This window comes from Bombus affinis, chromosome 17, assembly GCF_024516045.1.
Source record: "Bombus affinis isolate iyBomAffi1 chromosome 17, iyBomAffi1.2, whole genome shotgun sequence".
NCBI lineage: Eukaryota > Metazoa > Arthropoda > Insecta > Hymenoptera > Apidae > Bombus > Bombus affinis.
This window is the reverse complement of record NC_066360.1, coordinates 2,117,380-2,145,360: the sequence shown is the minus strand read 5'-3', so window position 1 is coordinate 2,145,360 and position 27,981 is coordinate 2,117,380. Positions and strand designations below refer to the sequence as shown.

The 27,981-nt window shown below is 26.1% G+C and overlaps 4 protein-coding genes across 17 annotated transcripts; 1 reads left to right on the top strand and 3 right to left on the bottom strand.

Annotated features, from left to right (window-relative positions):
• The first annotated feature begins 7 nt into the window (after window positions 1-7).
• Window positions 8-3,596, top strand: LOC126926202 (FAU ubiquitin-like and ribosomal protein S30). 3 transcript variants are annotated; one of them, XM_050742367.1, is made up of 5 exons: window positions 8-161; window positions 927-1,012; window positions 1,853-1,988; window positions 2,551-2,606; window positions 3,381-3,596. In XM_050742367.1, exons 2-5 carry the CDS (start codon window positions 938-940, stop codon window positions 3,510-3,512), a joined length of 399 nt encoding a protein of 132 aa, XP_050598324.1. In that variant the 5' UTR covers window positions 8-161; window positions 927-937; the 3' UTR covers window positions 3,513-3,596. The 3 variants fall into 3 exon arrangements, with proteins under 3 accessions (XP_050598324.1, XP_050598325.1, XP_050598326.1); XM_050742368.1 differs by having other exon boundaries at window positions 115-229; XM_050742369.1 differs by lacking the exon at window positions 8-161 and adding an exon at window positions 456-570.
• On the bottom strand, window positions 2,146-11,063 carry LOC126926187 (tyrosine-protein kinase hopscotch). Its single transcript, XM_050742324.1, has 12 exons — window positions 10,813-11,063; window positions 10,159-10,457; window positions 9,565-9,924; window positions 8,420-8,623; window positions 8,051-8,331; window positions 7,644-7,968; window positions 7,069-7,458; window positions 6,420-6,796; window positions 6,154-6,350; window positions 5,700-5,984; window positions 5,258-5,595; window positions 2,146-5,185 (listed from the first exon to the last, which is right to left on the bottom strand). The coding sequence occupies exons 1-12, from the start codon at window positions 10,912-10,914 to the stop codon at window positions 4,852-4,854; spliced, it is 3,492 nt and encodes a 1,163-aa protein (XP_050598281.1). The 5' UTR covers window positions 10,915-11,063; the 3' UTR covers window positions 2,146-4,851.
• Window positions 11,064-11,527: 464 nt separating this feature from the next.
• LOC126926188 (liprin-beta-1) lies at window positions 11,528-23,673 on the bottom strand. 9 transcript variants are annotated; one of them, XM_050742334.1, is made up of 13 exons: window positions 20,776-21,002; window positions 20,142-20,280; window positions 19,709-19,875; window positions 17,353-17,477; window positions 17,047-17,278; window positions 16,414-16,575; window positions 16,104-16,235; window positions 15,810-15,984; window positions 15,122-15,414; window positions 14,885-15,061; window positions 13,921-14,292; window positions 13,264-13,445; window positions 11,528-12,278 (listed from the first exon to the last, which is right to left on the bottom strand). In XM_050742334.1, the coding sequence occupies exons 1-12, from the start codon at window positions 20,803-20,805 to the stop codon at window positions 13,287-13,289; spliced, it is 2,163 nt and encodes a 720-aa protein (XP_050598291.1). In that variant the 5' UTR covers window positions 20,806-21,002; the 3' UTR covers window positions 11,528-12,278; window positions 13,264-13,286. The 9 variants fall into 9 exon arrangements, with proteins under 9 accessions (XP_050598291.1, XP_050598284.1, XP_050598290.1 ...); XM_050742327.1 differs by lacking the exons at window positions 19,709-19,875; window positions 20,142-20,280; window positions 20,776-21,002 and adding an exon at window positions 18,037-18,766 and having other exon boundaries at window positions 13,921-14,032; window positions 14,108-14,292; XM_050742333.1 differs by lacking the exons at window positions 17,047-17,278; window positions 17,353-17,477; window positions 20,776-21,002 and adding an exon at window positions 23,411-23,673.
• Window positions 23,674-24,222: 549 nt separating this feature from the next.
• LOC126926194 (zinc finger protein ztf-16) lies at window positions 24,223-27,981 on the bottom strand. 4 transcript variants are annotated; one of them, XM_050742349.1, is made up of 8 exons: window positions 27,705-27,981; window positions 27,396-27,658; window positions 26,857-27,089; window positions 26,516-26,747; window positions 26,158-26,426; window positions 25,736-26,071; window positions 25,432-25,658; window positions 24,223-25,154 (listed from the first exon to the last, which is right to left on the bottom strand). In XM_050742349.1, the coding sequence occupies exons 3-8, from the start codon at window positions 27,030-27,032 to the stop codon at window positions 24,910-24,912; spliced, it is 1,485 nt and encodes a 494-aa protein (XP_050598306.1). In that variant the 5' UTR covers window positions 27,033-27,089; window positions 27,396-27,658; window positions 27,705-27,981; the 3' UTR covers window positions 24,223-24,909. The 4 variants fall into 4 exon arrangements, with proteins under 4 accessions (XP_050598306.1, XP_050598304.1, XP_050598307.1 ...); XM_050742347.1 differs by having other exon boundaries at window positions 27,396-27,640; XM_050742350.1 differs by having other exon boundaries at window positions 27,720-27,981.

Here is a 27,981-nt window from a genome sequence, read left to right as displayed (position 1 = left end):
ATACGTAAAATAAATATTAAGTTTAACAGAATATTGAGAAATCGTTATTTGCGATTTTAAAACAAAATCGATTAATCGTTTTGTTGTCGGATTATCGATAGTTCTTCATAATCTCCAACAACTTCAACATAAGGATCCCGTTGATCAGTATTGCGTCGTTCGTAAGTAAAAATTTTCGCGTTTCCTCATTTTAGTGTGATAAATATTGTTACAACATTAATTTATTAAAGTACAGTATTTTTATAACTATATTTCATATTAGTTAGAATATTTTTTTAAGAAAAAAAACTATTTTAAAATTAAATATGGTTCTTTTAGTAACACGTGTTAATCTTAGTCATTCATTCTTTGTGTGATCAGTTCGTACACGTTTGTAGTTTATACATACATATTTTTAATTAATTGGTATGAAATGTATAATTACTTTCAACATTTATATTTACTTAAATATATGTCGGAGATGGAGAGACACCGGAGCCTTCCCGTTGGAACCGGGGGAAAAACCCCTAATACTGTAATTTGGATTCTACCATAGCCGTAATTAAGCAACCATCGTCCTTCAGCCCGATTGTAATCGTCTGAAATTATGAGAATGAGTTCGGGTTCGAGGTGACAACCAGTCACCGAACGTAGCCGCGGTCAAAGGGCGAACGTTTTATCTAACAAAGTTATGGAAAAAGTCTATAGCCCTCCATAAAAAGAAATAGTTCATTACCCGCCCACACCTCCAATCCTACCGTCAACCCGACATATATTTTATGTTAATTGAATTATATCTTAGACATTATAGCATTATATCTGTAGACATTCATATATATTCATAATTGCTTATAGGTTAATTAATAATAAAGTAGAATTTCATATAAAGTAAATATCTTAGATAGATATTAATTATTCTCTTAAAATATTAAATTATGTTTTTACAGATACTGTAAACATGCAGTTACACATCAGAGGAGAACATACAACTTTGGTCGAGTCACATGAAAATGAGACTATTGCAGACATAAAGGTATGATAAAAAAAAATAGTAATATTGTTATTGTAATTAGTTTATTACAGAATTTAATTCGATACAATATGTTTTCTGAAATGTGCTCTTTGAAATAAGAAAAGAGTTTTTGTTTCATATATATTTATATATTACAAGTGAAAGGTCTTTATTTACATTAATTCTAAACTAATTTGAAATACATTGTCTTTTATCACAATATTTTATTGACAATATTTTTATTTTTAAAAACATAAATAATTTTCAATAATTCAAATTAACGTATATATAATTAAATTATTTATAGATAGATAACTTTATTTTCCTGTCTTTTGGACTTTAAAAGGGGGTTGGCATGTAATATTTATAACTATTTATAACTATTTTATATATAAGTAGTTATTATGTATGTATAAAATCGATAATATTATCTTGATATGTATTTAATCATTTGCGCCGCGATGATACTCTGGAGTCTAAGCTTTATGCCTCTGGAACGAGCAACGGCGCAATATCAAATGACAAACTTATGAGATGGTGGTCAAATAAATCTTTTATTGAACACTATTCGCAAATGTATGTCAACAGTTATACGAATTAAAGAAATTTTGAAATTTTTAGACGAAGTAATATTGATATGTGATAAGGCAATTAAACAGGCATTAAACTTGTTTATAATATAGTGATAACAATATAATTTCCTTTTATATTCTTTAGTATCTTATCACTATAGTAGATATTTTAAAAGTGCTTTAGGTAAATAATACTATTTGCTGTGAAATGACGAAAGATTAGATTCTAGAGCCTTTAGTAATTAAATATAAGATAATAATAATTAAAATTTATTTTAATTTTTTCCAGAGAAAAATTGTTGAGGCAGAGGGTGCTGTAAATACAGAATTTAACTTGTACTGTTCTGGTGTCTTATTAGAAAATGATGCTTCAGTTGGAGATCTTACATCAAATATTCTAGAATTAACAGTTTCTCTTCCTGGTGGTAAGTTTTGACAACTAAGAAAATTTTTATTCTTTTTGAAATTTCTATATTATTAGGGATGTGGGAAATATCTGGGATTTTAAAAATTTAAAGAACTTGAACATCATTTTGAGATTAGTTTGCATACAACTATGTTATGGGATAGGCAGACACTGTATTTGCATTTATTGCAATTCACAGACTTCCCAAGTTGTAAGTATTATATGCTTAATTTAATTTTTTATGAGAATCACATACTATCGAAAACTATTGTAAGTATCTATCTAAGTAATTAAAAATTACTTTTATGTGTTATATTAATAGTTTGAAACAATTGTCAGAATATATAATATGTAATATATTAATATAAAACATGTTGTTAAATATTTATCCTAAGATAGTCTCAAACCTCGATTCAAATTCTCGAAATTCTTGGAAATCCCTATATTTTCAAAATCTCAAGATGGTTTCAGGAATCAGACTCTATAATATTTTTGTATACCTCTAGATATTATTGATCTTTAAGTTTACAAATATAAAATTATTTTAACATAAATAATCAAGTATTACTTTAATTTTTAAGGTAAGGTCCATGGATCTTTAGCGCGTGCTGGAAAAGTAAAAGCTCAAACTCCAAAGGTAATTAAGTAATACAATATATAATTAAGGAAAAATAGATATTGTAGATTAATGTACTAAATTCTAAAATCAACTTAAATAACATCTTATCATCTATCTAAATATGCATCTATCATATAAAACAATCAACAATTGGCATGCTACACACATTGATTCTACATTTTAAGACAATCTGATATCAACGTACATAACATACATTCCTTTGTTAATTTTTAAAATGATTAAAACATTCGTAAGAAATATACGGTTTAAAGTTACATTTAGTCAATTCTTAACCCTTTGCTCTCAGAATATTAACTGTATCAATGCAATATTTTTGATATCATATGATAAACATATTCACTTTATATAATTATTGAACTCGAACCTTTTATTGAAAAATATTTTTCTTTCCATTTTCTTTTTTTTCAAAGATACTATCATATGGTGAATTCATGTAGAAAGAAGTAAAACTTCAGATATATCAAGAAAAATTATATATTGACAAGGACTCGGATAATCAACAACTATCTTGGTTTTATCAATTAGAAAATCATAGAATACTTCATTCTAAAAAGAATTTATTGATTATTTTGATTAGAGTCAACAGTATGATTGAAAGAAAAGAATGAATATATCTCTTTCCAACAATACTCTTTGAAATAATCACTAGGACAAGAATTATAGAAAATATCACGCATAGAAAGCAGAAATTATATGAATGTTTTAATTTTCGTAAATTTGCCTTACTACATTTTTTTTAAAATATTTCAAATATTCTTTTCCATTACACAGGTGGAGAAACAAGAAAAGAGTAAAAAGAAAACAGGTCGAGCTAAAAGGCGAATTCAATACAACCGAAGATTCGTTAACGTGGTTCAAACTTACAGTCGTCGACGTGGACCGAACGCTAATACAAATTCATAATTGTATGCATATATATTTATATATATGTATATATACATATATACATCCTGTAATTATGAAAACGAAATAAAAAGTTAAATGTAACCATTTCTTTATTTATTTCTTACTCTTTGTAATCTTATTAGCATTTATAAAATATTTCAATATATTACAGTGACAATTCAATTGAAAGTTTAAAACTTCATTTCAATTGTTTGATATTAAAATTTTTAATATTAAACAGAGTTATTCACCAATGTAATAAAATTTTTATAAAAATACTATGTAATCCTAATTAAAAAGCATTTAGTTTATATTAAAAGATTTCCGAAATATTTTGATTGAAAATATTTACAAAAGATAGACAAATATTAAGACTACAAAATAAATTTTAAATTTCTTTGACAGAAACATATTACATAGTTTACGAAAATTACATATACATATGTACAGATTTTAGATAAGATTATTTTAAGTATACATATATCTTAACTTTTGTAACACTATATGTAATGTGCTTGTGTAATATTATATGTAGATATACATATATTAGATAAATATACACATATATTTCAGAAATAAACTTTCCTACAAAAGAGATCAATTAAATTTGTGCTTAAAGATTAAAATCGTGAAAAGACGTATTAGTTTTTTTTCAATATTAACAAACTACAGTAATACATAATATATTATACGAACTTTACTTATTTAGGCTTAATTCTTAATGATACTGTAATTAATATACCAATTCAACAAATTTTTTAATGTTTATTGCGTTAAACATATGCATGATTGTAGTTACTTAACTTTTACAAATATTATTTCTTCGTCTTAATCTCAAATTAAGAAATAATCATTTATTTCTTACAAAAAGCAAAGATACTAATTTCTTTACAATAAGTATTTAGTTGTATATAAAAAGAACTCCTATATATACATATACACAAGAAAAGAATTCTGTGGAATTCATTCTACTTTATACTAAATTGTATCTCTTTACAAATTCACAATTTAAATTTATTTCGTAATACTAAAGTAAATAATATATGACAACAAGAAATAGGTACATTAATACCTTCCTTTTTGAATAATTACAACAATTATATTTATAACAATAATTTCATATAAATTTTTTAATTAAGGTCAAGTCATACTCTAAGTAAAACTTGAAAAATTTGAATTAATATATTGCTATTTAATGTCCATAAATTTGAAAAAGTTTAACTTTGACAAATAGATATATCAAAGTTCCATAAATTATTACAATTAAAATTGTATAAATTTTTTACATAATTTAAAGTTAAACTTGCCTAACTTACGCTTAATTTTATATGTATTTCTTATTTTCTATCTTTGCTTTTTAGTATTGAGCAAGAAGATCTTTAATATCCTTGCAAAGAGTTGCAAAATCTGGTCTCTGATGGCTTTGTAAATGCCAACAAGGATACATAAGTTTTACATAAATTACTTGTGGACAGGTAGACGGACAAGGAAGACGAGTACCTCTTTCTAATGCAGCCAACAATTCAGTACTTCCTTTTTCTTGTTCATTTTGAAGACGGTCTATACTTGAATCAAGGCCGGGTAAACGTGGTTCTTCTCCAAAGCCAAATGTTTCATACATTGTTACACCAAATGACCATACATCTGATCGAGTAGAAAATTTTCCATCTCTAATACTTTCTGGAGCATACCTTAAAAAGAAAGGCTTTCTAGAATAGAATAGAAACTCAAGAACACACAATTTCGTTATATCTGTAACTTACCATTTAATAGGAAGGCCTCGATCAGTTTGTAAAATGTAGTAATCATTTTTTCCAGTAACTTGAGCTAACCCAAAATCACTGATTTTAACTTTATTCTCATCTGCAACTAAAATATTTCTTGCAGCAAGATCTCTATGAACAATACTCATACTACCTAAATAATCCATTCCTGTTGCAATATCTAAAGCAAACCCTAATAGTCTTTTATGAGTCAATTCTTGTTTGTGAATTGTTAGATAACTTTGCAATGAACCATGTTTTACATATTCCATTACCAAACAAACTTCAGGTTCTGATATTACACCAAGAATTTCCACTACATTTGGATGTTTCAAGGTCTGCAATTTTATTTGATTAATATCTATTACAGTATTAATATTGCAATATTAATATTAAATTGCACGAAAAATAAATTAAAAGTTAACTGAATCATTAAATTAACCTTCATTATAGCAATCTCTCTTTCAAAGTCTCTTATATCTGCTTCAAGTGCTCTTGTTTTCAATTTTTTTATAGCAACTTGTTGTGGTTCAATATCTTTCCCATTTTCTCTTTCCAAAGTACCTCTATAAACTTCTCCATAAAAACCTTGACCGATCCTGCCTTGTAGAATTATATTACAATCGATGTCTAATTCATAAATGCCTCGCATTTGACCTAAAGAACCATTGCTACTTCCTCCAGATCCACAATCTTCTCCTGTTCCAGATTCATTTCTTCCCATTACCTATTTTTATATTAATATTATGTGTTAAGTTTACTGTAATTAATTAAAACCATTAATTTTTAGAAAACACGATTTGGTTAAATTATTTTTATTCTTTAGACTTATAAGTAGCAACTATTAAATTTAGATGTTGAAATATATTCAATCAATTAGTTTATTATTTTATTACCTCGCCTAAATCACCAGGGTGTCCTATTCGCAGAGCTTGAGTGGAGTGTTCAATACAGTTCATGTTAGGAATGTTATTTTGAGAAATTGAACACCCTTCTGAATCTCTTCTTGCATTAGATAACCAACCTAAATATGCAGAGAGGTCTTCTGTACTGCCTACATAATTATCATTGGTGTTAATTAAACTTTGCATACCTAAAATTTAAATAAAATAAATTTTTAAATTTTGTTAAAACAATGTTATTATAGCAAAGAAACTCTTACTATCATCAGTGCCATTCCATTGAAGACTTGTATTGTCTGTAGAAAGACTACTACTTCTTGATTCACTATTTATTGACCTATTATCGCTGGAGTCAGAGTTATCTGGCTCAAATTTTTTCAATTCAGGAGTAAATGTTTTAGGGAAAGCTGTTGCGTACGTATGACTTCTGCGAGAATTGTATACTTGATATAGAATTTGATTAATGTCTCTCATAATTGCTTGAGGTTGTTTTCTAGAACCACTTGAATCTCCCCAACATTCAAGCATCAACCTATATACGTCCATAGGACAACCATTTGGAATAGGTAAACGTTTTCCAGATTCATAATATTTCTTCATAATAGCAGCATTTCGGAATTCTTGTAATGTGGCTCCCCTAGGATTAAATAACACACACACATATTAAATTTTATTTTTATAAATTTTACTTTTATTTGTTAAATCAATGCTAAATCATAATTGGACTTATAAAATATTTGTGATAAATTACTATATTATTAAACACACATATTTTATAATTTATGCTATTAAAACAAGTTTATTTACTACATAGTTTTATACTATGAAAACAAATCTATGACTAAACTAAATCAAAATTATAATGAAATAAGAAAAGATTTGTAGATTTTGTTTATTAAAAAGCTTTACCTAGCAAATATTTGCCAAATTGTTGTTCCAACAGCCCAAACATCTGCCTGAAAACTATGTCTAGCCAATTCTGGATCATTATAAGTTTCTGGAGGTAACCAGTGAATATCTGTTTCTGTATATACAAATATTCCTGGGTCGGCAAGTTTTACGACAAAACTATTATTAGTATGGGCATGTACTAGCAGTTTATTGCATCTAATGTTACCATGAACTACACCATTCTCTTCAAGATGCCAAAGAGCAGTGGCTAAACAAGCTGTTGCTTCTACCATATCTACAGTTTTGATAGTTTGAGAAGAAGAACTACGTAAATATTCATCAAGAGAGCCATGTCGTACCAATTCCATAAGCATCCCAATGGATGGTGTTACTGTTAAACCATACAATCTAATACAACATATAAAGTCATTGTAGTATCAATATGATACACATAAATTTAAAAACGTTACTAATATTTGTTATACTATAACTTAAGATATTTTAATTATTACATTATTTCATATAATATTGAAATATAGGAAATTACAGTTTATATTTATTTTATATACCAATCTATTCAAAATGTTATTCACCTTACAACAGCGCTTGAACGCAATAGGGACCATTTTCCAACAAGTTCCAAAAATTCTTTTGTAAAATGTATTTCTTCTTCTTGTTTTAAAATTTTCAGAGCAACTTCTAATTTCTTTCCTTTAGTTAATCTCCAAATTGCTCTATAAAGAGCTGTTGGTGAATATTGTTGAATCCTAGTAGTTCTTAAAAAAGGTTTGTAAATTTCTAACTGATTTTGAGGTACACAACGAGGTCCAGTTTCTAAAACTGAAGCAACTATTTGTTCATCAGCTGCAACTTCACTAACTGCACTTTCAGGAGCACAAAGTAATAATGATGATTTATCTAAAAAAGCAAGTTAATTCTTTCTCTTATTAACATTATTACTACAGATCAAAATAAAACTAAAAAAACGTTCTTAATTTACCATATTCTGATGGTGGTAAACATTCTGAAAGATATGGCTGTCCTTCAGAATCTTGGAAAGATGAGACACATTGTGCCAATGTATTGTATCGACTAGAAACACCAGTAATAGTGAAATCATCTGATTCAATCCTTTCTTCTATTCTCTTTGAAAATAATTTTCCTTCCTTATTGCATGCATCTAAATAATATACATTGTACTCTGTTTCACTCTCTCTAAGTATATAAGAACCTGGTTTATTAGCACGCTTTCGTTGGAGTTTCATATATGAAAATTCTTGCCTAAAATAAAATTTTAATGTTATGTTCTTATACTTTTATAAAATTTTATACTGCAACATTATATTAAATTAAGTAAATGAAATCTTACCCAACTGGACCATGACATTTTAATTTATGTAACCTTTCTAAAGAAGGGGTGACAATTTCTCCACATAAATTAAATGTCCATTTAACTGCTAGGCGATAGTAACCATCCAGAGCAGAAACAAAGGACACTAAAATTGCATTGTTTGAAAATATTAAGTATGAAGGTATACCATTCTTTCTTGATATTTCCACTGTGTTATCTTGTCTAGAAAATAATAGAAATATTAAAATTTGAAATACTGAAATATTACAAACAAAAAAGTGTTAATTATAATATTATATTAAGATGTTCAATGTTCAAAGGAAAAGAATTTTAGTTAAATTTTATTACAGAAGTTGCAATATTTAAGAGAAAAATAGTAGTAGTACTAAATTTGATTTTTGAGTTTTCTTTACATTTAATTTACTTAAATAGTATATTTAAGAATATTATACAATATTCTAAATTGTATACCACCAATGGATTATCTGCTACGCAAAATGTTAATAAGTATTTTATATAAAATTTACACATTTTATTATATAATCTTAATGAACTGAATGCAAGTTTTCTTTTCTTAAGAAAGGATATTTTTATTACAATACGTAATAGTTTCAAATCAAATTTAATTCCTATAATAATCGTTTGATACAGAAATTGCGACTATGAATAAACGACAATTATAATTTTATATCAACAAAATCTATAAGAACAAGAACTATTTTTACTAAGAAATATTGCTTTTTACTAAGAAAAAAAAGGAAACTATTTCTACAGATAAAGATAATATTTTTAATTTTCTTTAGAAACAAAATATACAAAAATATAATTAACGATAATAATATAATTGTATTCAATTGCGATATATTAAATACAATTTACAAACAAATATTTCTTATGAAACGATAGTATCCTCTATCATATTCTTTCAGTAGACAATTGAATAGTTAACTACTGAATAATAAAAAAGGTTTGAAAATAAAAATATTAATAAAAAAAAATAAAAGTATTAAAATATTAAAGTTAAAATATTAAAGATTGTCTTCATTATAATACATAATACAGTTTCTACTACAAAAAGACATTTTTCTGATAAAAAATGTAAAAATTACGTTTAAATCTTGTTTCTAATATTTATCTATTATATTTAACAATAAATTTAAAACCTTATAGAAACAAAACATAAATCTTCGATTGCACATAATGTAATCCATGGATTAGTAATTGTTTCACAATATTTTACTTCATCAAAATTGACTCTTAATGTAATTTTTGCTGGAGGATCTTGAAGACCTCTATCCATTAAAGCTTCATATTCTTCATATGGGTAATTTGGTGCCATACATTCAAATTGTTTCAAATACTGTTCTTTAACATAATTTGCATCATATCCAGATATTTTACGAAGTGCATTCTGAATTGGTTTTTTAATAAAAAATGCATGACGTTTTATACATTCTTTAGGAATATATTTTCTGTATTCCGCTTGCACTGTTTCTCTAGATATTTTTTTTTCTAACATCACTCTATAAAAAGACAACAAAAATTGTATTAATGTATTACAAAACTTGAACTTTATTTAACTAATAAAACCTATACCAGAATCAAAAAGCAAATTAATTGAAATAATAATTCTTACAAATTCCATATTTATAAAAATATTTCATAAATAACAATATAAAATATTTCTGTATTACACTACAAATGAAAATATAAATAAATAAATCATTAAGTGATTAAATTAAATACATTATACAAACCTATACATATCACTAACACCAAGACCAATTAATTCTTGTTTATGTCTTTCATAAACAATGTCTGGTACATTATTATCCATAACATCTGAACGTGCCTGTAGAAAATAATAATCGTAGGCTTTTATGTCAACCTGCTTCAGTCTGTGTAAGCTTGAAGGTTTAAATCTTAACCGAAAGTCATATTTGTTTTTATCTTTCATTTCCAGGGGATATGCTGATGGATACCAAAGTTTCGTATAATGATCTCTAAGAGTAAAAAGATGCCTGGCTACTGGACCTATACCAAGTGATTTACAGGCCTAAAAAATGATTCTTTATGTAAATTAAAATGCAAATTTAAATATTTGCTAAAATAAATAAGATAAATTTAATTTAAAAAGTCGTTATTATATTCTTGTACACATTACATTACATTTTTTATTAAGTCTAAGTTTCATCAAAATTTATATTAGATCTTTAAACAGTTCAAGTCAAAAATAAATTTTAATTCAATTTTAATTTCATTCAACACACACATTCAAGTTTAATTGATATTTGCAAAATACCAATGAAACTATTCAATATCTTGTGAAATTCTAAATAAAATATTCATTTAACCTCAAAATAATAAGAAATAGAATTATGAGAAAATATAGCTTTTTAAAATTATTTTACCTTAATACAAAGGTCTTCAATTGTTTGTCCATAAGTAATTGTAAGAGATAATTCCTTGTCTTCGTTCGCAACATAAACGATCGCTGAACAATCGTTTTCCATTGTTAATACAGTTATACGTTCTTTTCACATTTTGTTACTTCAGTTGCTCATAGTATATTGTTTATTTACAATGCGAGTTTGGAGTTTGCATTAACACGCATGCACGGGTGTATATGTCCACGACATATATACATATATGTATATAACAACAATATACATACATATGTACTTATATACAGACCATGAATATATAAAATTAATTGAATATTTCAATTTATTTACGTAATAAATAATTTTGTTGACAATAAAATTTTACAAACATAAATTATTTATATATATGATAGAGGGTTAGATTAACAATAAAATGATAATTATATTTAAATTATACAGAATAATTTTATTCATATAAATCGAATTTGGTATATAGATTGTGATTTTCATTTATTTATTTAAATATTGGTACAGTGATAAGCTTTCAGTCGATGCGATTTTGCATAAACATTTAATATCTACGAATATATAGTTAAATAATATAAAATATAAGTTTACTTAATTACCTTAAATTATTTAATTTATATGTTAAATGACTTATAATTGAAATTAAATAAATTATACTTACTTTCAGAATGTTATGGAATTAATAATTAATTATCATTAATTGAACTAAGAGCGATTAAATTTTAACTAACTTTTATTATCCAATTTTGAACCTTATAAGGTCCTTCATTTAGGGTAGAACAGGGTTTTACTTTATTCGTGTTGATTTAGAAAATAACATAAGATATAGAAGTATTGTTTAGCTAAATAAAATCCAAGAACTTGTTATTCAATAAGTTTATGAAATATTACACTTTTATTCTGTTTACAGTTTAGAAGCTTCAGTTAATGAATACTGGTATATACAATTTTTTAAATTTAAAATGATCAATATTGTAATATTTTCATTACTTGATTTTAGTCAAGAATATAATAAAACAAAAGTAGTAATAAAATTAAGCATAATAAAACTGCAGAGGTAATATAAATATTATTACAATTTACGTTTTATTCTTCATAAATATGCATGCTAATTAATTATTCATATTTTTAAATGGCTAAAACTTGTACTGTAATTTTTATAAATGTTTCCATTATGCAAATATTGTTTCCTTTTCATGATATGAAAGTATTGTATGATATTGTAAAATTGTACAATAGAAAAGTAAATAAATATATTGAAAACATACTTTTCTAGAAAAATCATTTCTATTAAGATAATAGTCTATTTAATTTTTTAAAAAAGATTTTTGTTGTACAAGATTAAATAGTAAGACTTAGTCTAAGAAGATGAAACAATGGTCCCTAGAACATTTTTCTTATTTACAGGCGTAAATACTTTTGTCAGATGCAACCAATAACTCTTCTCTGTCTATTATCTCCTGGCTCTGGAAAACATATTTAATACATTTAAATAATTAAATATTTTATATATTAAATTACATATTGCAGTATGTGAATAGATGATAAAGTGAAGTGAAATAAGTAGATAAATGATTACAATAATGTACTAACGTACCTCCTTTTAATTAATAAATGACTAATTTATTAATAAATAAAGAAATAACAACTATAATAGATATATATGAAATATATATAAATGCTCGTGAATAAACAAATTATCATATATTATAATAAAATATATAATAAAATATGAAATAAAATATGTAATACCTAACAATCTTGTTACAACATAAAATATAATAAAAATATAGAAAAGTTTATTAGAAAATTAAACATTTTTTTTAAATAATAAGAATATTAATATAAAAGTAATAATTTATTTATTATATATTTTTTCCTAAATATGATATAATATATGCATATAACTATTTTGTATATATTAGTAAGTAAACTGAGATTTTTGGGCGATTATATCCAAAAATATATAATTAAAAAATTATAATAAAATTGTTTGATGATAAAATGATAAAATTGTATAAAATTATATTATTTATTAACAGAACCAATTCTTTCATATTTGTTGACCTTCAAAATTAAAATTCTTTTGAATAATAGCTTTTAATAAAATAAATGTTCATAAACTAGATCAGTGAAAAATGTTATTGATATACAATTTTTCAATTTAAACATTTTAAGTATTATCCTAAAATATTTGCAGTTTAAATATTTTAATTGCTATCTTAAAATTTCACTATTTTTATAATTTAAATGATTCTAAATATAAAAATTCAACGATGAATTTAAGATTACTATTTTGATATAGTAAGCAATACTAAACAATAGATAACAAGTATAATGTAAAAGAATATTTATATGATATATGAAACCATATATTTAATGAACTATCTGTTAAATATGAAATATAAGTTAATAAAAGATTCGTATTAGTATTAGTCGAGTTAAACTTACTAGACTGTGATCTGTGACTATTGTTAGAATGTAGGTGAATTCAAGTTAGGGCTGCCTGGTGTCGAAGTAGGAGTTGATGGAGTACCTGGTGGTGAAGCATCCAAAGGACAGACCAAATTACCATAATCTGCTTCATTCTTGCTTTTTTTGCGTTTTAAAGTAAACTGAGATTTCTTGGGTACCTAAATCAATTTCATTCTAATTTAATTACAACATTTAAATTTAGTACAAGTTTGATTACATATCATTTATTTAAAGAACATAGACTAATTTTATTTATTAACTGTTACTTTAGTCCATTTAGATTTATTGTTACTTCGACTATTCGCTAATATATTTCCATTTCTAGATTCAGTTTTTATTTATTTTCAGATTTGTACTGGATTGTTGTTATTATAATACATATATAATCCTGTCCTTTTTAAATATTTCCTATTAGTTTAAAGATTAATAAAAATTAAAGATAAAAAATTTTATGATTTTGGATAAAACAATGGAATGATAATGATTTCATTTTAGGTAAGAAAGTATAAAAGATTTCAAAGATATTCCCATTTTTAAAAATACTTTATAGTTTCCATAGTAGTCCATAGTTTTAAAACAATGGACCATCATTTAAGAAATAATTTATCTATGCTGCAAAATAATTAAAGTCACCTTTAAACGAGCAGTAAGCGTAAGTGGAACAAATCCAAGACTACTCTCAATTTCTCTTTTCCTTTGTACAACTTCTCTTCCAAGAATTTGGTTGAAATGTGTAGTTAAATGTCTACGAAGAAGAGTTTTTCCTGGAGAAATACTAAGTAATGTGGCCAGTAATTCTGAAGTAAATCTGCCTTCATACATCATTAAACCTCCATGTACTCCAGATCCTCTCATATTTGGTGCATATTCTGCTAAATCAACTACCCTAAGCCATTCCATTACTCGATGATTTGTCCACAGATGAACATTACCACCCTCTGCTCCATTACCATTTGTAGATCTTCTTTCAAGGTTATCAAATTCAAAATTTAGTTCTCGTAAAATCTATAAAATTAGATATATTTTTATTTCAGTATATCTATAAAATTAGATATATTTTCTTTTTGTTATTAAATTTGATATCTATCTGTTATATCCCGCGACCTAACCAAATGCTCTCATCCATCCTTCGGTCGGGATGTCCAGCAACTGTTTAAACATATTTGCTCGGACCCGCAATAATCCTAAGGAACCGTTACAAGATTTAACATTTTTTCTTTACTCTCGAGGCCCTTAATTATCATAATATGTTCAAAGACCACTTCCACCCGCGAGCGACCGTTGGTGGGGGGCGGCCAGCACCCATCGCTAGTTTTCCTTATAGACCTCACCATCACCGAACGTTATTTGCTACTAACTCTTCGATTAGAAGATACCTTGATTTGCTTACAACTATTCGCTCTAAACACTTCTACATTTCTTGCACGCACCATTCGCAGACACTCAAGTCGCAAAAGTTGTTGGAAACAGAAGTCATATTTAAACGTTATATTTAAAAGTTATACGTTTCTTTATATTACTATATCTTAATTTAGATTACTGTAGTTAGTGTAATATTTGCAACGAATTAAGTAAAATTAGGACATTTTAAGAATACCTGAATTCCCCGTCTAAGACTTGCAGCATGTAACTGTGCAGTAACTCCAAGATTTAAAAGGTCTTCAGTGGTGAGTCTATGTAACATTCTGCCATCAACTTTACCATTTTGGAAAGCTTCTTTATGTTGTGGTAACCCAATATCATCCAGCCATCGCAAAACTGCTGCATTATCCATCTATAATTTCATTAATATTTACGTGTTTGTACAATTCAAACACTAAATTGTAAAAATTACCTTATCTGATCCAAAAAATTCAGCTCCACCACTTTTTTCTGATTCTACCGCATACAATAATTTCTTCCTATGAAGAACATTCTTAATTTCTAATTCCTTTTCTAATTGTTGCTGCGAGCATTCTAACAATTTTGTTCCAGTAGCACCCCATCGCCTCAATTCACCCGCGTAACATTCTAATCCTAAATTTGCAAGCCAATCTCCAATTTCTTCCATTGAAAGTTCTACCAGAGGTTTCTGAATCGACTCTATTTGAGAATTTGTATCTCCTATGATTGTTTTCTCCTCTTCAGCTAAAATGAGAATAATAAAAGAAATTAAATATCATCAAACTAAACTCGCTATTAATGTAATGTTATGCTGTATGTTAACAGTAAATGTAAAACAGCAAATAAATAATTTGAAGATACAATAAATATCTTAATGTCCAAAACATATAAATGTTTTAAATACATGGTATTGTTACATCATATATGTTAATTACACATGAATTATATTATAGATCAAAACAAATAAAACCAACAATTTCATGCAAAACTCAACATAAAACTCGTTTTAGAAAATTAATTGTGATCAACGTTAATATAATATAAGTTTTAAAGCCACGATTGCCTGTCATATAAAAAGAACAATTATTTTTTGAAAGAACATTTAAAGATGCATGCTTAAAGGGAGAATCAATCGCAACCTAGAGTAGGTGCAGACAGGCATCTCGCGGAGGCTCCTTTAACGGCGAATGGTACTGTTGTGTGTACTCCAGAAACTAAACTGGGTACCTTACCGAACACTACACCTTTCTTTGAAGAACTCGGTGGCCTAGGAAGACTACTATATTGACTGGTATGCCTCCCAAATTTTTCTCCCTGCAATAAATCGCTAACAATAATGTATTCTTCTATTTTTATCATAAATTTAGTATAACTATTTATATATCTCTTCTGCAAAGAAATATTCAATTTTATACAAATTCTTGTCAACTTACATTTGATACAGGACTTGTACTACGGAGTGCAAGATTTTCATGCTCTAAACTTGCTTGTTTAAGCTTCATTTCTGATAAAGAACTCAAGAGCTCTAATTTCTGTGTTTCCAAAGCACTTCTTGACAGTACTTCCTTTAAAAATTAAGACTATTGGAATAAAGTAAAAATAAAAATAAAATAGAAACAAAAAGAAAACAAGGTATATAAAAGTAGGATAAAATTATAAAGATAATATAAATTGTGCTACAAAAGAATAACAGCAATATTAATAGAAATATAATCACTATATAAAATAAAATCACCAAATTACTTTTTGTAATGCTTCTTCCATTCTTCTGAGTGACTCCTTCTTCTCTCTAAGCATATTTTCCAATTCTTGAATTTTGTTAGATTGTGCATCTACCTGATCTGACAAAACCGACACTTCCATACGTAATGTCCCACGTTCATTTTCTAATTTTTTTAAACGTTCCTGTAATATTATTTAATATTATGTATAAGATATAGTTTATTACTTATTATTATATTATCAATCAACACAAAACACATTTTCACAATTAACATACTCTTTTTAACATAATTCATTTATTAGCATAACAACATTGAATGAAACAAATAATTTAATTTTAAATCATACATATACTATGATATAGAAAGTAAAAAAAATATAAAAGGAAAAATCTATGAAAAATTTTCCTTGTTTTAAATTATTCAGTATTAAGTATTAATTAAGATATATGAATCTTATCTCATCTCAATCTCATGTATTCATCTCAAGTTCCATAGTGTAAATAAATTAATATAACTTAATTACGAATTAAAAGATATAAATATTTACAATATTAAATGCAACAAGTTCATGATATAATATTCATATCGATTACTCTCCGATTAACTATTTAAATTATACATGTTATTGCACACATTTTAATTATCAATATACCTCAGTTTTTGCCTGACACTCGTTCCATTTTTGTACAGCTTGAAAGTGTTGTAGAGAACAACAATAAGGAAAGTCTTTTCTTCTTAAAAGAAGATCTGATTGTGATTTAGTTCTTTGTTCACGTGCTATTCTATTCCTCAATCGTCGTTTCTTTCCTAATTCTAATGATTGATTGCTTTGATTTCCTTTACACTCTTTATTGCCTTGACAGTTATTGGTTTTTGAACAAATGCTATTCAACCATGTTAAATAAAATCAGTAATTTAAAATTTGCAAAAAGCAATAAAAAAATAAAAACACAAAGACCTCATATTATATACTGCAGAACAGAAAGGTGGAAAAGTCCCAATATGTGTTAAATTTGTGGATGTACAGAGATTAGGTACACTTCCCCTCAGATTAACCATTTTAGCATTACCTAATGGACAACTCTAAGAAAATGATATGATTCTTCTAAACATTTTAGAAACACACTCTATTTTTTATATTCTTATTATGTATACATAAGGGCTACTTACATATAAATTAGAAAATTATCATTAATATAATTCTAACACTTATAACTATAAAAGTTACTAGATAAATATTTTGTTTTTATAATCATATATAATTGTAATACATATATTATATATGTTATAAATAAATTTATATATTTGTAAATAAACATATATATATTTACTAAAAACATTTATATGTATATATGTAGATATTAATAAAATTATATGGTATTCAACCTGGTACGTCATTACAACATATTTCTATCCTTAAAAGTTATTTCAAGCTCGAAGAAAATGTAAAAGTATCATTATTAATATATGTGATTTCTCATTTCAATGTTATCTCATTTTATATTTAATAAAATTACAATCTTATATTTCGGAAAGATTAATTTTTCATAAAGTCTTATATACTTTAGATGTTAATAAATGAATTGAAAATCGAGTTATAGATATTTTAATCTTTCTTTTTAAATATTCCCTTATCCATTACCTGGCAAAAACAATTGCCAGATTCATGTATTTGATGCTCAACAAAGCCAATATTTGCAAACTCATCTTCTCCTTGTTCAGAATTTGATGTTCCTGAAGAATCATATTCTTCAGAAGGAGTCCAACTGCTATCCAATTGTTTTGACCTCGACATAATCTTCAATAACTTTGAACCTAGATCAATTTACGTAACTAATCCTTTAAAAAGTTCTATGATTTCTTTCACCAATCTTAATTTTTCTATTCAAATATAATACAATATAGAGATTTTAATAGACTTTTACAGAGAACTTGTTTCATCAAATAATGTAATGTTGCTAAAGAAATTTTTTTTTAATTATATATGATTTATAAATAGAAGAATTTCTTTTTAATGATATCATTTAATCTTAATCTTGGTGTCTTCTTTTAATTATTAATAGGATCTTTTGCAAGCTCTTTCTTTTCTTAATCCGTTATTAATTTTTTAATCTTAAAGTTATTTACTAATTCTTTCCAATCAGGTATTTTTCTTCATCCCTTTTTTTCAATCGTTTTAATGCAAACTAGACTGCACAAAAAAATATCAATAAAAAATAATTTTTATGAAACGATCACGACGCGGTTCTGTTCGAAACTAAAATTACCAATCTAAAATTTCTCAAGACGAGAGTAGTCACGTGACGTAATCTATACATAGATCATTCTTTATTTTTCGAAATGCCTAATACGAAAAAATTTTCTAGTTAACATCATTATTAAAATAATATCGTAATTAAATCTGTCATATTCGGAAATCTATATTATTCGTGTAGATTTAAATATATATATTTATTTTCAAACAAAAGAAAGTGTATGTTCAAATTTGGAAATTTATGAAATATATATATTAAACTTATATATTTATATTCAAAAATTTTTACATCAATATAATGCAATAAATGTAAATAAATAAAGTTTGCTTTTTAGGTATAATCTAATAAATTTTCCAATTTAATATGGAACTAGGATGAAAATCATGATTTTCATATTACTTGTAACAAATAGGATTTTATTGATTACACTATTTGTCACAATTTTTAATTAAAAATTGAAATCTATTATATATATTAAATATAATACATATAAGCAAATAGTATTTTGAGATGAGATTACCTCAAATTATAAATATTTAACGTCTTTTGCCATTTTGTATTTCAATTCATGTCTTAATCTGTTTGCAAGTATGTTTGTAAGTATGTCAAATAAATCATTTTTCAAAATCTTTTTTAGAAAAATATATGCAACATTAAAGAGTTGAATCTCTATTTATATAAATAAAATCAAACAAAATATCATAAACTATCTCTTATAAAAGCATTGCAGATATCAACTTATCCCTTCTCTTGCATTTTTTACAAATCATGAATTACGATAATTTTAGGTACAACAAATTTTATGATAAAATATTCTGATGGTGGAGAAAGAGACCTTAAAAGAGTGCAAAATGCTTAACATAGTATGGGTGATACTACTATTGTTTTAACACTGTTCTAATTGATATTTTACTTATTTTGTTAGCAATCCCAAAGTATGCCAAATTATATTTTTTAAATATATTCCTTTATATAACAGAATTTATGTTTTAATCTAGTTCTTTTATTTATATCATCTACAGAATAGAATATAATTGAAATAAACATCCAAATGTTTACCCCATCCAATGGTTGCATCCATTGCAATAAAATTTTAGTAGTATCTGTATCTGGAGGTGAAGGAGGACTTGGAGAATTCTTAATTGCTGTCACAAGATTTTTTGTGGCTTCTTTAACGGAATCCTTCCATTCAGCACTACCATCATTGTTACCTTCCGTACATACACCTATTAATATATGCATATTATAACATTAATGATCATGTGTCAATTAAAATTAATTAATACCAATAATTATTTATATTTTAAATATAATATACCCATATAATATACTCTTTTTAAATATGATATACGCTGATAATCCAAAGAAATTATACAATGAAAAATCTTATTATACTTCTAATCTTTAATAACTCTAATAATATCTAAGCTAATTATTATGTATTTTTATACACTTTAACTGAAATTATTTCAAATTAATAATCATAATTTACCAGAAATAATGTCATCCATTTGTAATAAAGCAGCTTCCAACATCTTACTAGCTTCACTTGATGTTTTTGTAAGAAAAGTTGATTCTCCTGCTTGTATTGTGTTTCCGTTTCTTTCTTCACTTTTACCCATTGCTAATTTCTATGAATAAAAAGAATCATATATTAAAAGTAATATAAAATAAATAACGAAACACTTGTTATACAATTAAATAATAAAAATGATAAGCATCAGAAAATTTTAAAACTTACTTAAAATAAGTAATTGTAACATATATAACCTAAAAACTTCTGTTTTAAAATTATTTTTAGATTTAAGACATAGTGTGTTTTTGAAAAGTATTTTATTCAAAGGTTCAAATATATAACTTTATTTACAGATTAATAATAAAAGAAAAAAGAAAGAATAATTGCAAGACAGAAAAAGATAAAGTTAACTGTCAAATAGGTCTGCGTTTCAAAATGGCGTGTTTACCTAAATCATTTATGTATTGAGAAATGAAATAAAATATAATTAACCATCCTTTATTAATTTACATCTTTTTCACATTTTGTGTGAAAAATGGATATATGTCCATCTTTCAGTAATTAAATAAAATATACAGTTAAAGTACATTTCTGAAAAAGAATAACTTACCTCTCTGTACCATGATTTAAATTCGTGCATATAATTTGAAATTTCCTTAAATCAATTATTGACTCAAATCATAAAACCAATAAAAAGCAACAGGTGTTAAGAACAACGCCCAATAGTTTACCGCCATAGTAGCATTTTGCTCCTTTTTTCTAGCGTTTCGCCACCCCCCCCTCTCCCCTCCCCACATATAAAATTAATGAACTAGTTTTAAATTATATAAAGAGTATCACAACTAATATCTAGTAATATCATTCTCAAATTAGAGGAAATATCAAAGAAATAAGAATAACTATTTTAATTATATACTGCTATGCGTATTTGCAAACTATAGAATAAAAGGCAAATGTACATATATATATATAAAGCCATAGTAATGAACTTCATAAACTAAAAAGTACAGAAATTACAAACACTATTTTTCAAATTTATCTTAAAGTTTTCCATTAATTATGTCTTCTTTTTTCGATTAATGAACTTATGAGAGTAAATCATTTTTTCTTAAGAATAGCATATTAAAAATCGCCTACTTATACATATAAAGAAATTAGTTAATTAATGAAAAGTAGAATTGATCAATTTAACTTCTGAGAGACTCTTATATATAGATATACATATAACATATACAATAATGATATATTTCAATTGTACCCATTACACCATAGTTATAGTAACATCAACAATTTTAGATTTTTGCCTATCATATTCTTAAATATGTTGCTATATCCTTAAATTTGTAAGAATGAATGGAATTGTATATTTGCATTTTTTTTTAAATTGAAAGTTAACAAGGGTAATATGGACTGTGGCTCTACAATGTTTTAAGTATTTCTATGCAATATTCATCATATTTTTGCAAGGCTAGAGAAAATACCTTCCCATTTGAATACAATTTTAATATTACATACTTTTCCTAAACACAATCACAGTGTAAAGGCATACAGTTTAATGCTTCTGGTCCATTTTCAGTTAAATCTATTTTGCTTACTTTATGTTTGAATATTCTATGTATAATGTTAGGTAATATATTTTGAATTTATAATATGCAACATTTTAAATTATTTATATGAAAACCATTTTTATTCTCAATTATTGTTTTTTTGACTTGTTATTTGAATTAAGAATTGTTTTAAATAATAATATAATATTAAATATAGTTTTGCTACAAATCAAATTAACTTTTGTACAAAATAAACGTAAAGTAAATCAGTTTAGGCATGTAAAATACTAGAGATTATTTAAATCATAATTAAAAATTGTACCTATCCAATTGTACTTATCTAATTATATCTATATGTACTTTAAGAATTTCTAAAAATTTTTCCAGATTATTACAAAGACATCAATAATTTTACATTTGTAGAAATAGAACCTAAATCAATTAAAATTATTATGGTAATATTAGATTTAATTAAATTTAGTTTAACTAATTAATTAATTATTGAAATGGAGATGAACAATCACAAGATAAAATAAAATGGAAATATATATTCATATGTAGCTTCTTCGCATGTGTTGATATAATATATTAATTTTTAAATCTTAACAGCTTCTCACATTAATATAACAAGAAAATAAAAAATAGCTCACAGCAAATTTTAAGATTCAAATTGAAATATTATTTGAAATATAGTGAAACACATATCAAACATGAAAGATTCGTATATATTCTTATCTCACTATTTTGTTAGATATCTTAATAATTCAATAATTTATAATAATGCAATAACAGTTAACTTTGATACATTGAGTTAAAAAATGAAATTCCACTGAATTCTTTTAAAAAAATTCCACTGAAAGAAATATTATTTTCTGTAGACACACAATTTAGATCGTTAAGAAATCAATTAGTTTTAAACAGGATGATAAAAATCTATATGTAACGGGTATATATAAAATAATCTAATTAATACTGCCCCTTTCTTATAATTCATGGAGCATTAATTCATTAGTATTTTCAAAATAAATTTAATTCTAGCACACTAAGATAGAGAATAATTTATTACATAATTGAATATGTACTTCTTTTGTTTTCTTTCTTAATTACATTTTCACGAATATAGTTATTATTAAAAACATTATTTGCTCACAGGCTCTTTTGCTTTTTTTACTTTTAAAGACAAAATAATTTAATAAGAAATATTTTCTGTATTTCATTTTTATATGATCGAGCAAGAATATGATGAACACACAGTCTGTTATAGAAAGATATTTAAGAAATTTTTACATTGACGATGCTAATTTAAAATTCTTTTTCTTAAGAAAAGTTATGTAATATTTATTTAAGATATTAAATATAATAATCATTTATATATTCATTAATGTTTACTTTTAGCGCTAAAAAATATTATTTTGTATCAAAAAACACATCATGTAACATGATACATCATGATCAATGTAAAATATCTTATAATAGAAATATTTTACATTTTTTTATGAATTTAGATAATTTAAAATTTTGTTAACAAAAATTATTAATTGGAAAAGCTTCATTATTTCAAAAATATAACAATAAAACTTTGACATATGGTAGGAAAATACGAAAAATAATTAATTTTGAAATAAAGAAGCATCGTCAAGCTTGAGGCATATTTAAAACTTAATATATTGGAATGCAAAGTAACAATAAATAACTTACGTATCGATAAATAATACAATAATGACAATAATAATAATAACATAATCATGGTAATAACATAGTAATAGTAGTAATTATATTAAATGTTACGCAATTTACGGAACGATCTTTAAATAACTACAACCATTGATAACAGTAATCGTGCGTATCGCGCTTAATGTACTTGTTTAATATAGAATATGTACAGAGTACCCAATTTAATTACACATTCTATTGTAATTTGTTATTTTTATTTTCTGAAACTAACTATAATATTTCAGTATAAATTTTTAATAACTGTGATTCGAAATTTTTGTATATTACATAACACAGTATAATAACACAAATTTATGCACATAAATTGAATATTCTGTATTAAACGTACATACACACACACGTACACAAAACATTTATTAAGGTCTCGAAATCATATTTCGCAACTATTAATGAAATAAACTATTTTGTAGTTATTTATATTGAAATAAATATTTAATTTTCATTTGACCATAATTAAATACTGATCTTATTTTAATTTAGTTTGCAATTAACTTCTAACTTTATATACTTTTGTGTAAAATTTAACTTTAACAACTACATAATGATTTTTATTCTGATACTCTTATCTTTCTGAAATATGATATCTTGACTTTCTTATTTGCATACCTTTTTTATACTTTAATACTTTTCTGTACAAATATTTTTATATAAAATATTTCTTATGCTGACACAATGTTTTAGTTGTCATATCCTTTTCTTATTTATATATCTGTATTTATATGTAACACACGGCTCGGTTCTTTTTTCACACCATAATAATAAATTGACAACTGAAATTTAGTTTGTAAGTAATTTTCCTTAATTATTCGTGATTCTTTTCTACATACAAATAACCAAAGTAACAACATTCTGTAATGATCATAAAATCCTTTCTATAATAAAACTAAGTAAAATTATGTATAAAGACACATTACATAAATATAAAATTAATAAAATTTAACAAATAATTTTACAAAAGAAACCAAACAGAAAACAGTGCATAAAAAGAATTTGAATAGAAAAAAAAGAGCACATTTTGGTAATATTAGTCACTGTTTTTTTCTATCTAAATATACATAACTATGTTTAAAACTATCAATAGAGCTTCTGGAATACGTTTTAGTAAAGCTCCATGGACGGATCATTCGTACCATCACAAATTAGCACGTTTCGGACGAATGTGAGCGTTGGCAAAGGTATTTTGATGAAGGCACGACTCTTTCCAGATTGCAAAATTATTTCTCGAACCTCGTTTACTTGATTTCTAATTAATCAATATCTACATATATAGATATTAAAATAAATAAAAATATTAAGTTGGAACATTGTAATACATATGCTTTATAGCATAAAACAATTCTTTTTAATTCAAAATTATGATCCTGTTCATATAAATTATAGTAAAGTAATTTATATTATATAATAACCATTTAAATAAACGAGGTTCAAAGAGCTCTTAAAAGAATATTATTCTTTCAATAAAATTATTGATGACTTTTGCTTAATAAATGCGAATTAAATTGATATAAGTTGCAACATTGTTCACCACAAATATTGCATTTCCAAGGATTGCTTTCACTATGACAACCTTTGTGAAGAAAATATAATGTTTGATCAGGAAAGGTAATCCTACAGTGAGCGCATTGAAGTCCACTACTTCGTTGATCGGGCCTTGTGGAACTAGGAGGTTCTCCTCTTGAATGGGGATTTGAATTTGAACTATTGTTACCTATTACAAAATCAATTTAATTAATATATAATAATATATACAATAATCGTATATATTAATTAAATCGAGTATCAGGAAAACAAAGATAGTTTACTTATGATTGTCATATTCCTGATTAATCTTTATATATTTTAAAATATAAAATAGTAAAAATGTTAGAGAACATAGCTAAGATAAATATTTTCATAACAAAACATAAATGTAATTTATATTTAAGAACCATAAGTTATATTAAGGTACTAATAATATAAATAACTTAATAAGATAATAAAGTTACCATTATTATTATTGTTGTTATTGTTATTATTTCCTGAGCCAGATGAAAGTTTACGTCGTAAGTCGTCTCGAAGAAGGGATTTTAATGGAGAGACCTTTATCAAAGATGGTAATGGAAGATTGCTGGATGTTGCTCCATTTTCTTCCGCTCCATTACTGTTTGGTTCTTGCTTAATAGGAATTAATGAAATAGAAGGTGTAATTGCCTCTTCACTTCCACCAAGATTCCTTAATTAAAAAATTAGTTTAAAATAAATTTAAAATAACATAAAAATGAAAATCAATTTATAAAATCTTTTCTATACCTGTGAATGCCACTACTGTTAATTGGTAACTGATGGTGACTACTACTTGGAGCATTACTATTACTGTCTGCACTTTGAGGACTATTCGGACTATCTCCATTTAAAGGAGCAGGACTCGGATTTCGTTGATTTGTAGTTTGTTCTGGATAAGGAATTGATATTTCTATGTGAGGTGTTAGAAAATGCATTGGCGGTGTTGCATTATCCGCGGAACGATTTCCAGTACTGTCTCCACTGTCAGAAAGAGGAGCAGAAGGCATAGCTTCACCTGGAGCACAGCTATTCATCAATGAACTTGAACTGTTTGGTCCTGGATTATCTAGATCGATTCCATGTCTAAAATAGAAATAAATAAGTAACCACTTAACAACAAAATAACGTTATTATAAAACAATATGTTATTAAAATAATTAAACACCAACCTATTAAAAAAATGTAACCTGAGGCACTTCATAGTTGCTGCACGATAATTGCACAAAGGACAAGACTTGACCATATCATGTTGGCCGACATGTTCATTTTGAAAATGAGCTCTCATAGCAATTTGTCTTTGAAAACCTCGGTTGCAAATTGGACAATGATAAGGCAGAGTCTTAGAATGTGTTGTAAAATGTTCTGCCAAGTGATCCTTCCGAAAAAATCTTTTCTGGCATACACGACATTCATATGGTTTTACACCAGTGTGTCTCATCTATAAATAGTACTCATTTTTTCTTACATTAAAATCGCTTAGCTTTCAAATCTTTGTAATTTTAAAACATAAGCAAATTTATTTTATACCTTATGCCGTCTCATGTTAGCTCCATTGGAAAACTGCATATTACAAACATCACATTCAAACATTTTCCTATGAGAACGAATTCCAGGATGCGTTTCTTCTCCATCTCCATCATTTTCAGTAGCTTCTATATTCTCTGTGCTTTCTCCTGGCTCAGCACTAGCCAAACATTGATCCTGATGAGCGCAGAATGCTGTCTTATTTATAGTTTCATAGTTCTCACACCTTTCACACCTGTCCACACGTTATGGATCCTTTGATACGCTATTTAACACCTTGATTATCTAAACGTTTATTGGAATTTTTTTAAATACAAAGAATTAATTACATGAAGATGACAGACCTAAAAGCTGGTACAGCACCATCACCACTATCGTAATTAGTATTTAAGGCAGCTTCATTATCTGGATCCAAATTCTCCTCATCTCTCGGATTTGATGATTCTCCAACATCGGCGTGCGAACAGGAATGGGAATCTACCTCGTTTTCCCCGCCACCAGCATCAACCCCATCTGACATGATACTGAACCCTCCAGAAACTATATTGTTGAACCTGCACCATTCGTCGTTGATTACCTACAATATTGAACAAATATAATTCAATTTATCCTTTTTTTCAATAATACGAATTTACATATCTTAAATTTTCAATGTATTATACATAAATTTACACAATATACATGTAACATTAGAAATTTTTATGAAGACACATGCAGTATTCTGTTTCGTCACAATTTAATTCAATAACATAATGTTCATACTAGTAATACGCCACTACTAATAAACAATGAAACAATGAATAACAAATGAAATAATAGAAAAGAAAAAACATACAATAAATATAAGTAACCCAACTATATTCTCGAAAATTTCGATGTTTACCTGTCAGTTTCGATCGAGGATTCGAGGATGACGAGACGATTGGTCAATCCTGAGAGTAAGAGAGAGAGAGAGAGAAAGGAGAAAAGAGAGAGAGAGGGGGTACTAGGACATGAAGTGAGAGAGATTCCGGCAAAGCGCAATGCCAGAGTACACTGCACTTTGTCCCAGTTTCGGGGGAATCCGTCACTGGTGACGTAGTTTTCCGCCGATCTGGCTGGCCTCGTCACCGTATGGTCAACATCGTTCTACGAGAAAGAGGGAGTCTGAAGTTTTTACTTAGTTTTCTTGCTCAAATTATACACAACCAACCATCTCCACTATAACCTTATTTTAATTTGTCCTTTGTTCAAAAATGTACAACACTTATATGAACCACTGCACACTACTCTCTTACTGCCTTCTTCTGAATGATCGATTAATCGAAATAATCGATTCGACAATATTCGACTTCATAGTAATTTTCGATCTATCAAATCGGTTATCTGTCGATTTTTTTTTCTATGTATTGGCTGCAAATGTAATATTACTCAAGAAATGAGTAAATGAACTAATCAAGGACTAATCTACGTAACATTTAATTAAGAAA

Excerpts from the sequence above, each read along its gene's own strand:
- LOC126926194 (XM_050742349.1), bottom strand. The coding sequence starts at position 27,032 with ATGTCAGATGGGGTTGATGCTGGTGGCGGGGAAAACGAGGTAGATTCC. Across the intron at positions 26,072-26,157 it reads AGGTTACATTTTTTTAATAG|ACATGGAATCGATCTAGATA; the intron begins GTTGGTGTTTAA and ends TTTCTATTTTAG. Across the intron at positions 25,155-25,431 it reads TAACAACAATAATAATAATG|GTAACAATAGTTCAAATTCA; the intron begins GTAACTTTATTA and ends ATTTTGTAATAG.
- LOC126926187 (XM_050742324.1), bottom strand. The coding sequence starts at position 10,914 with ATGGAAAACGATTGTTCAGCGATCGTTTATGTTGCGAACGAAGACAAG. Across the intron at positions 7,969-8,050 it reads TTTACCACCATCAGAATATG|ATAAATCATCATTATTACTT; the intron begins GTAAATTAAGAA and ends TTGCTTTTTTAG. Across the intron at positions 5,985-6,153 it reads ACCCTGGTGATTTAGGCGAG|GTAATGGGAAGAAATGAATC; the intron begins GTAATAAAATAA and ends ATATAAAAATAG.
- LOC126926202 (XM_050742367.1), top strand. The coding sequence starts at position 938 with ATGCAGTTACACATCAGAGGAGAACATACAACTTTGGTCGAGTCACAT. Across the intron at positions 1,013-1,852 it reads AGACTATTGCAGACATAAAG|AGAAAAATTGTTGAGGCAGA; the intron begins GTATGATAAAAA and ends AATTTTTTCCAG. Across the intron at positions 2,607-3,380 it reads TAAAAGCTCAAACTCCAAAG|GTGGAGAAACAAGAAAAGAG; the intron begins GTAATTAAGTAA and ends TCCATTACACAG.
- LOC126926188 (XM_050742334.1), bottom strand. The coding sequence starts at position 20,805 with ATGCACGAATTTAAATCATGGTACAGAGAG. Across the intron at positions 20,281-20,775 it reads TTAAATCATGGTACAGAGAG|AAATTAGCAATGGGTAAAAG; the intron begins GTAAGTTATTCT and ends TTTTATTCATAG. Across the intron at positions 16,236-16,413 it reads TGGAAGAAGCATTACAAAAA|GAAGTACTGTCAAGAAGTGC; the intron begins GTAATTTGGTGA and ends TAATTTTTAAAG.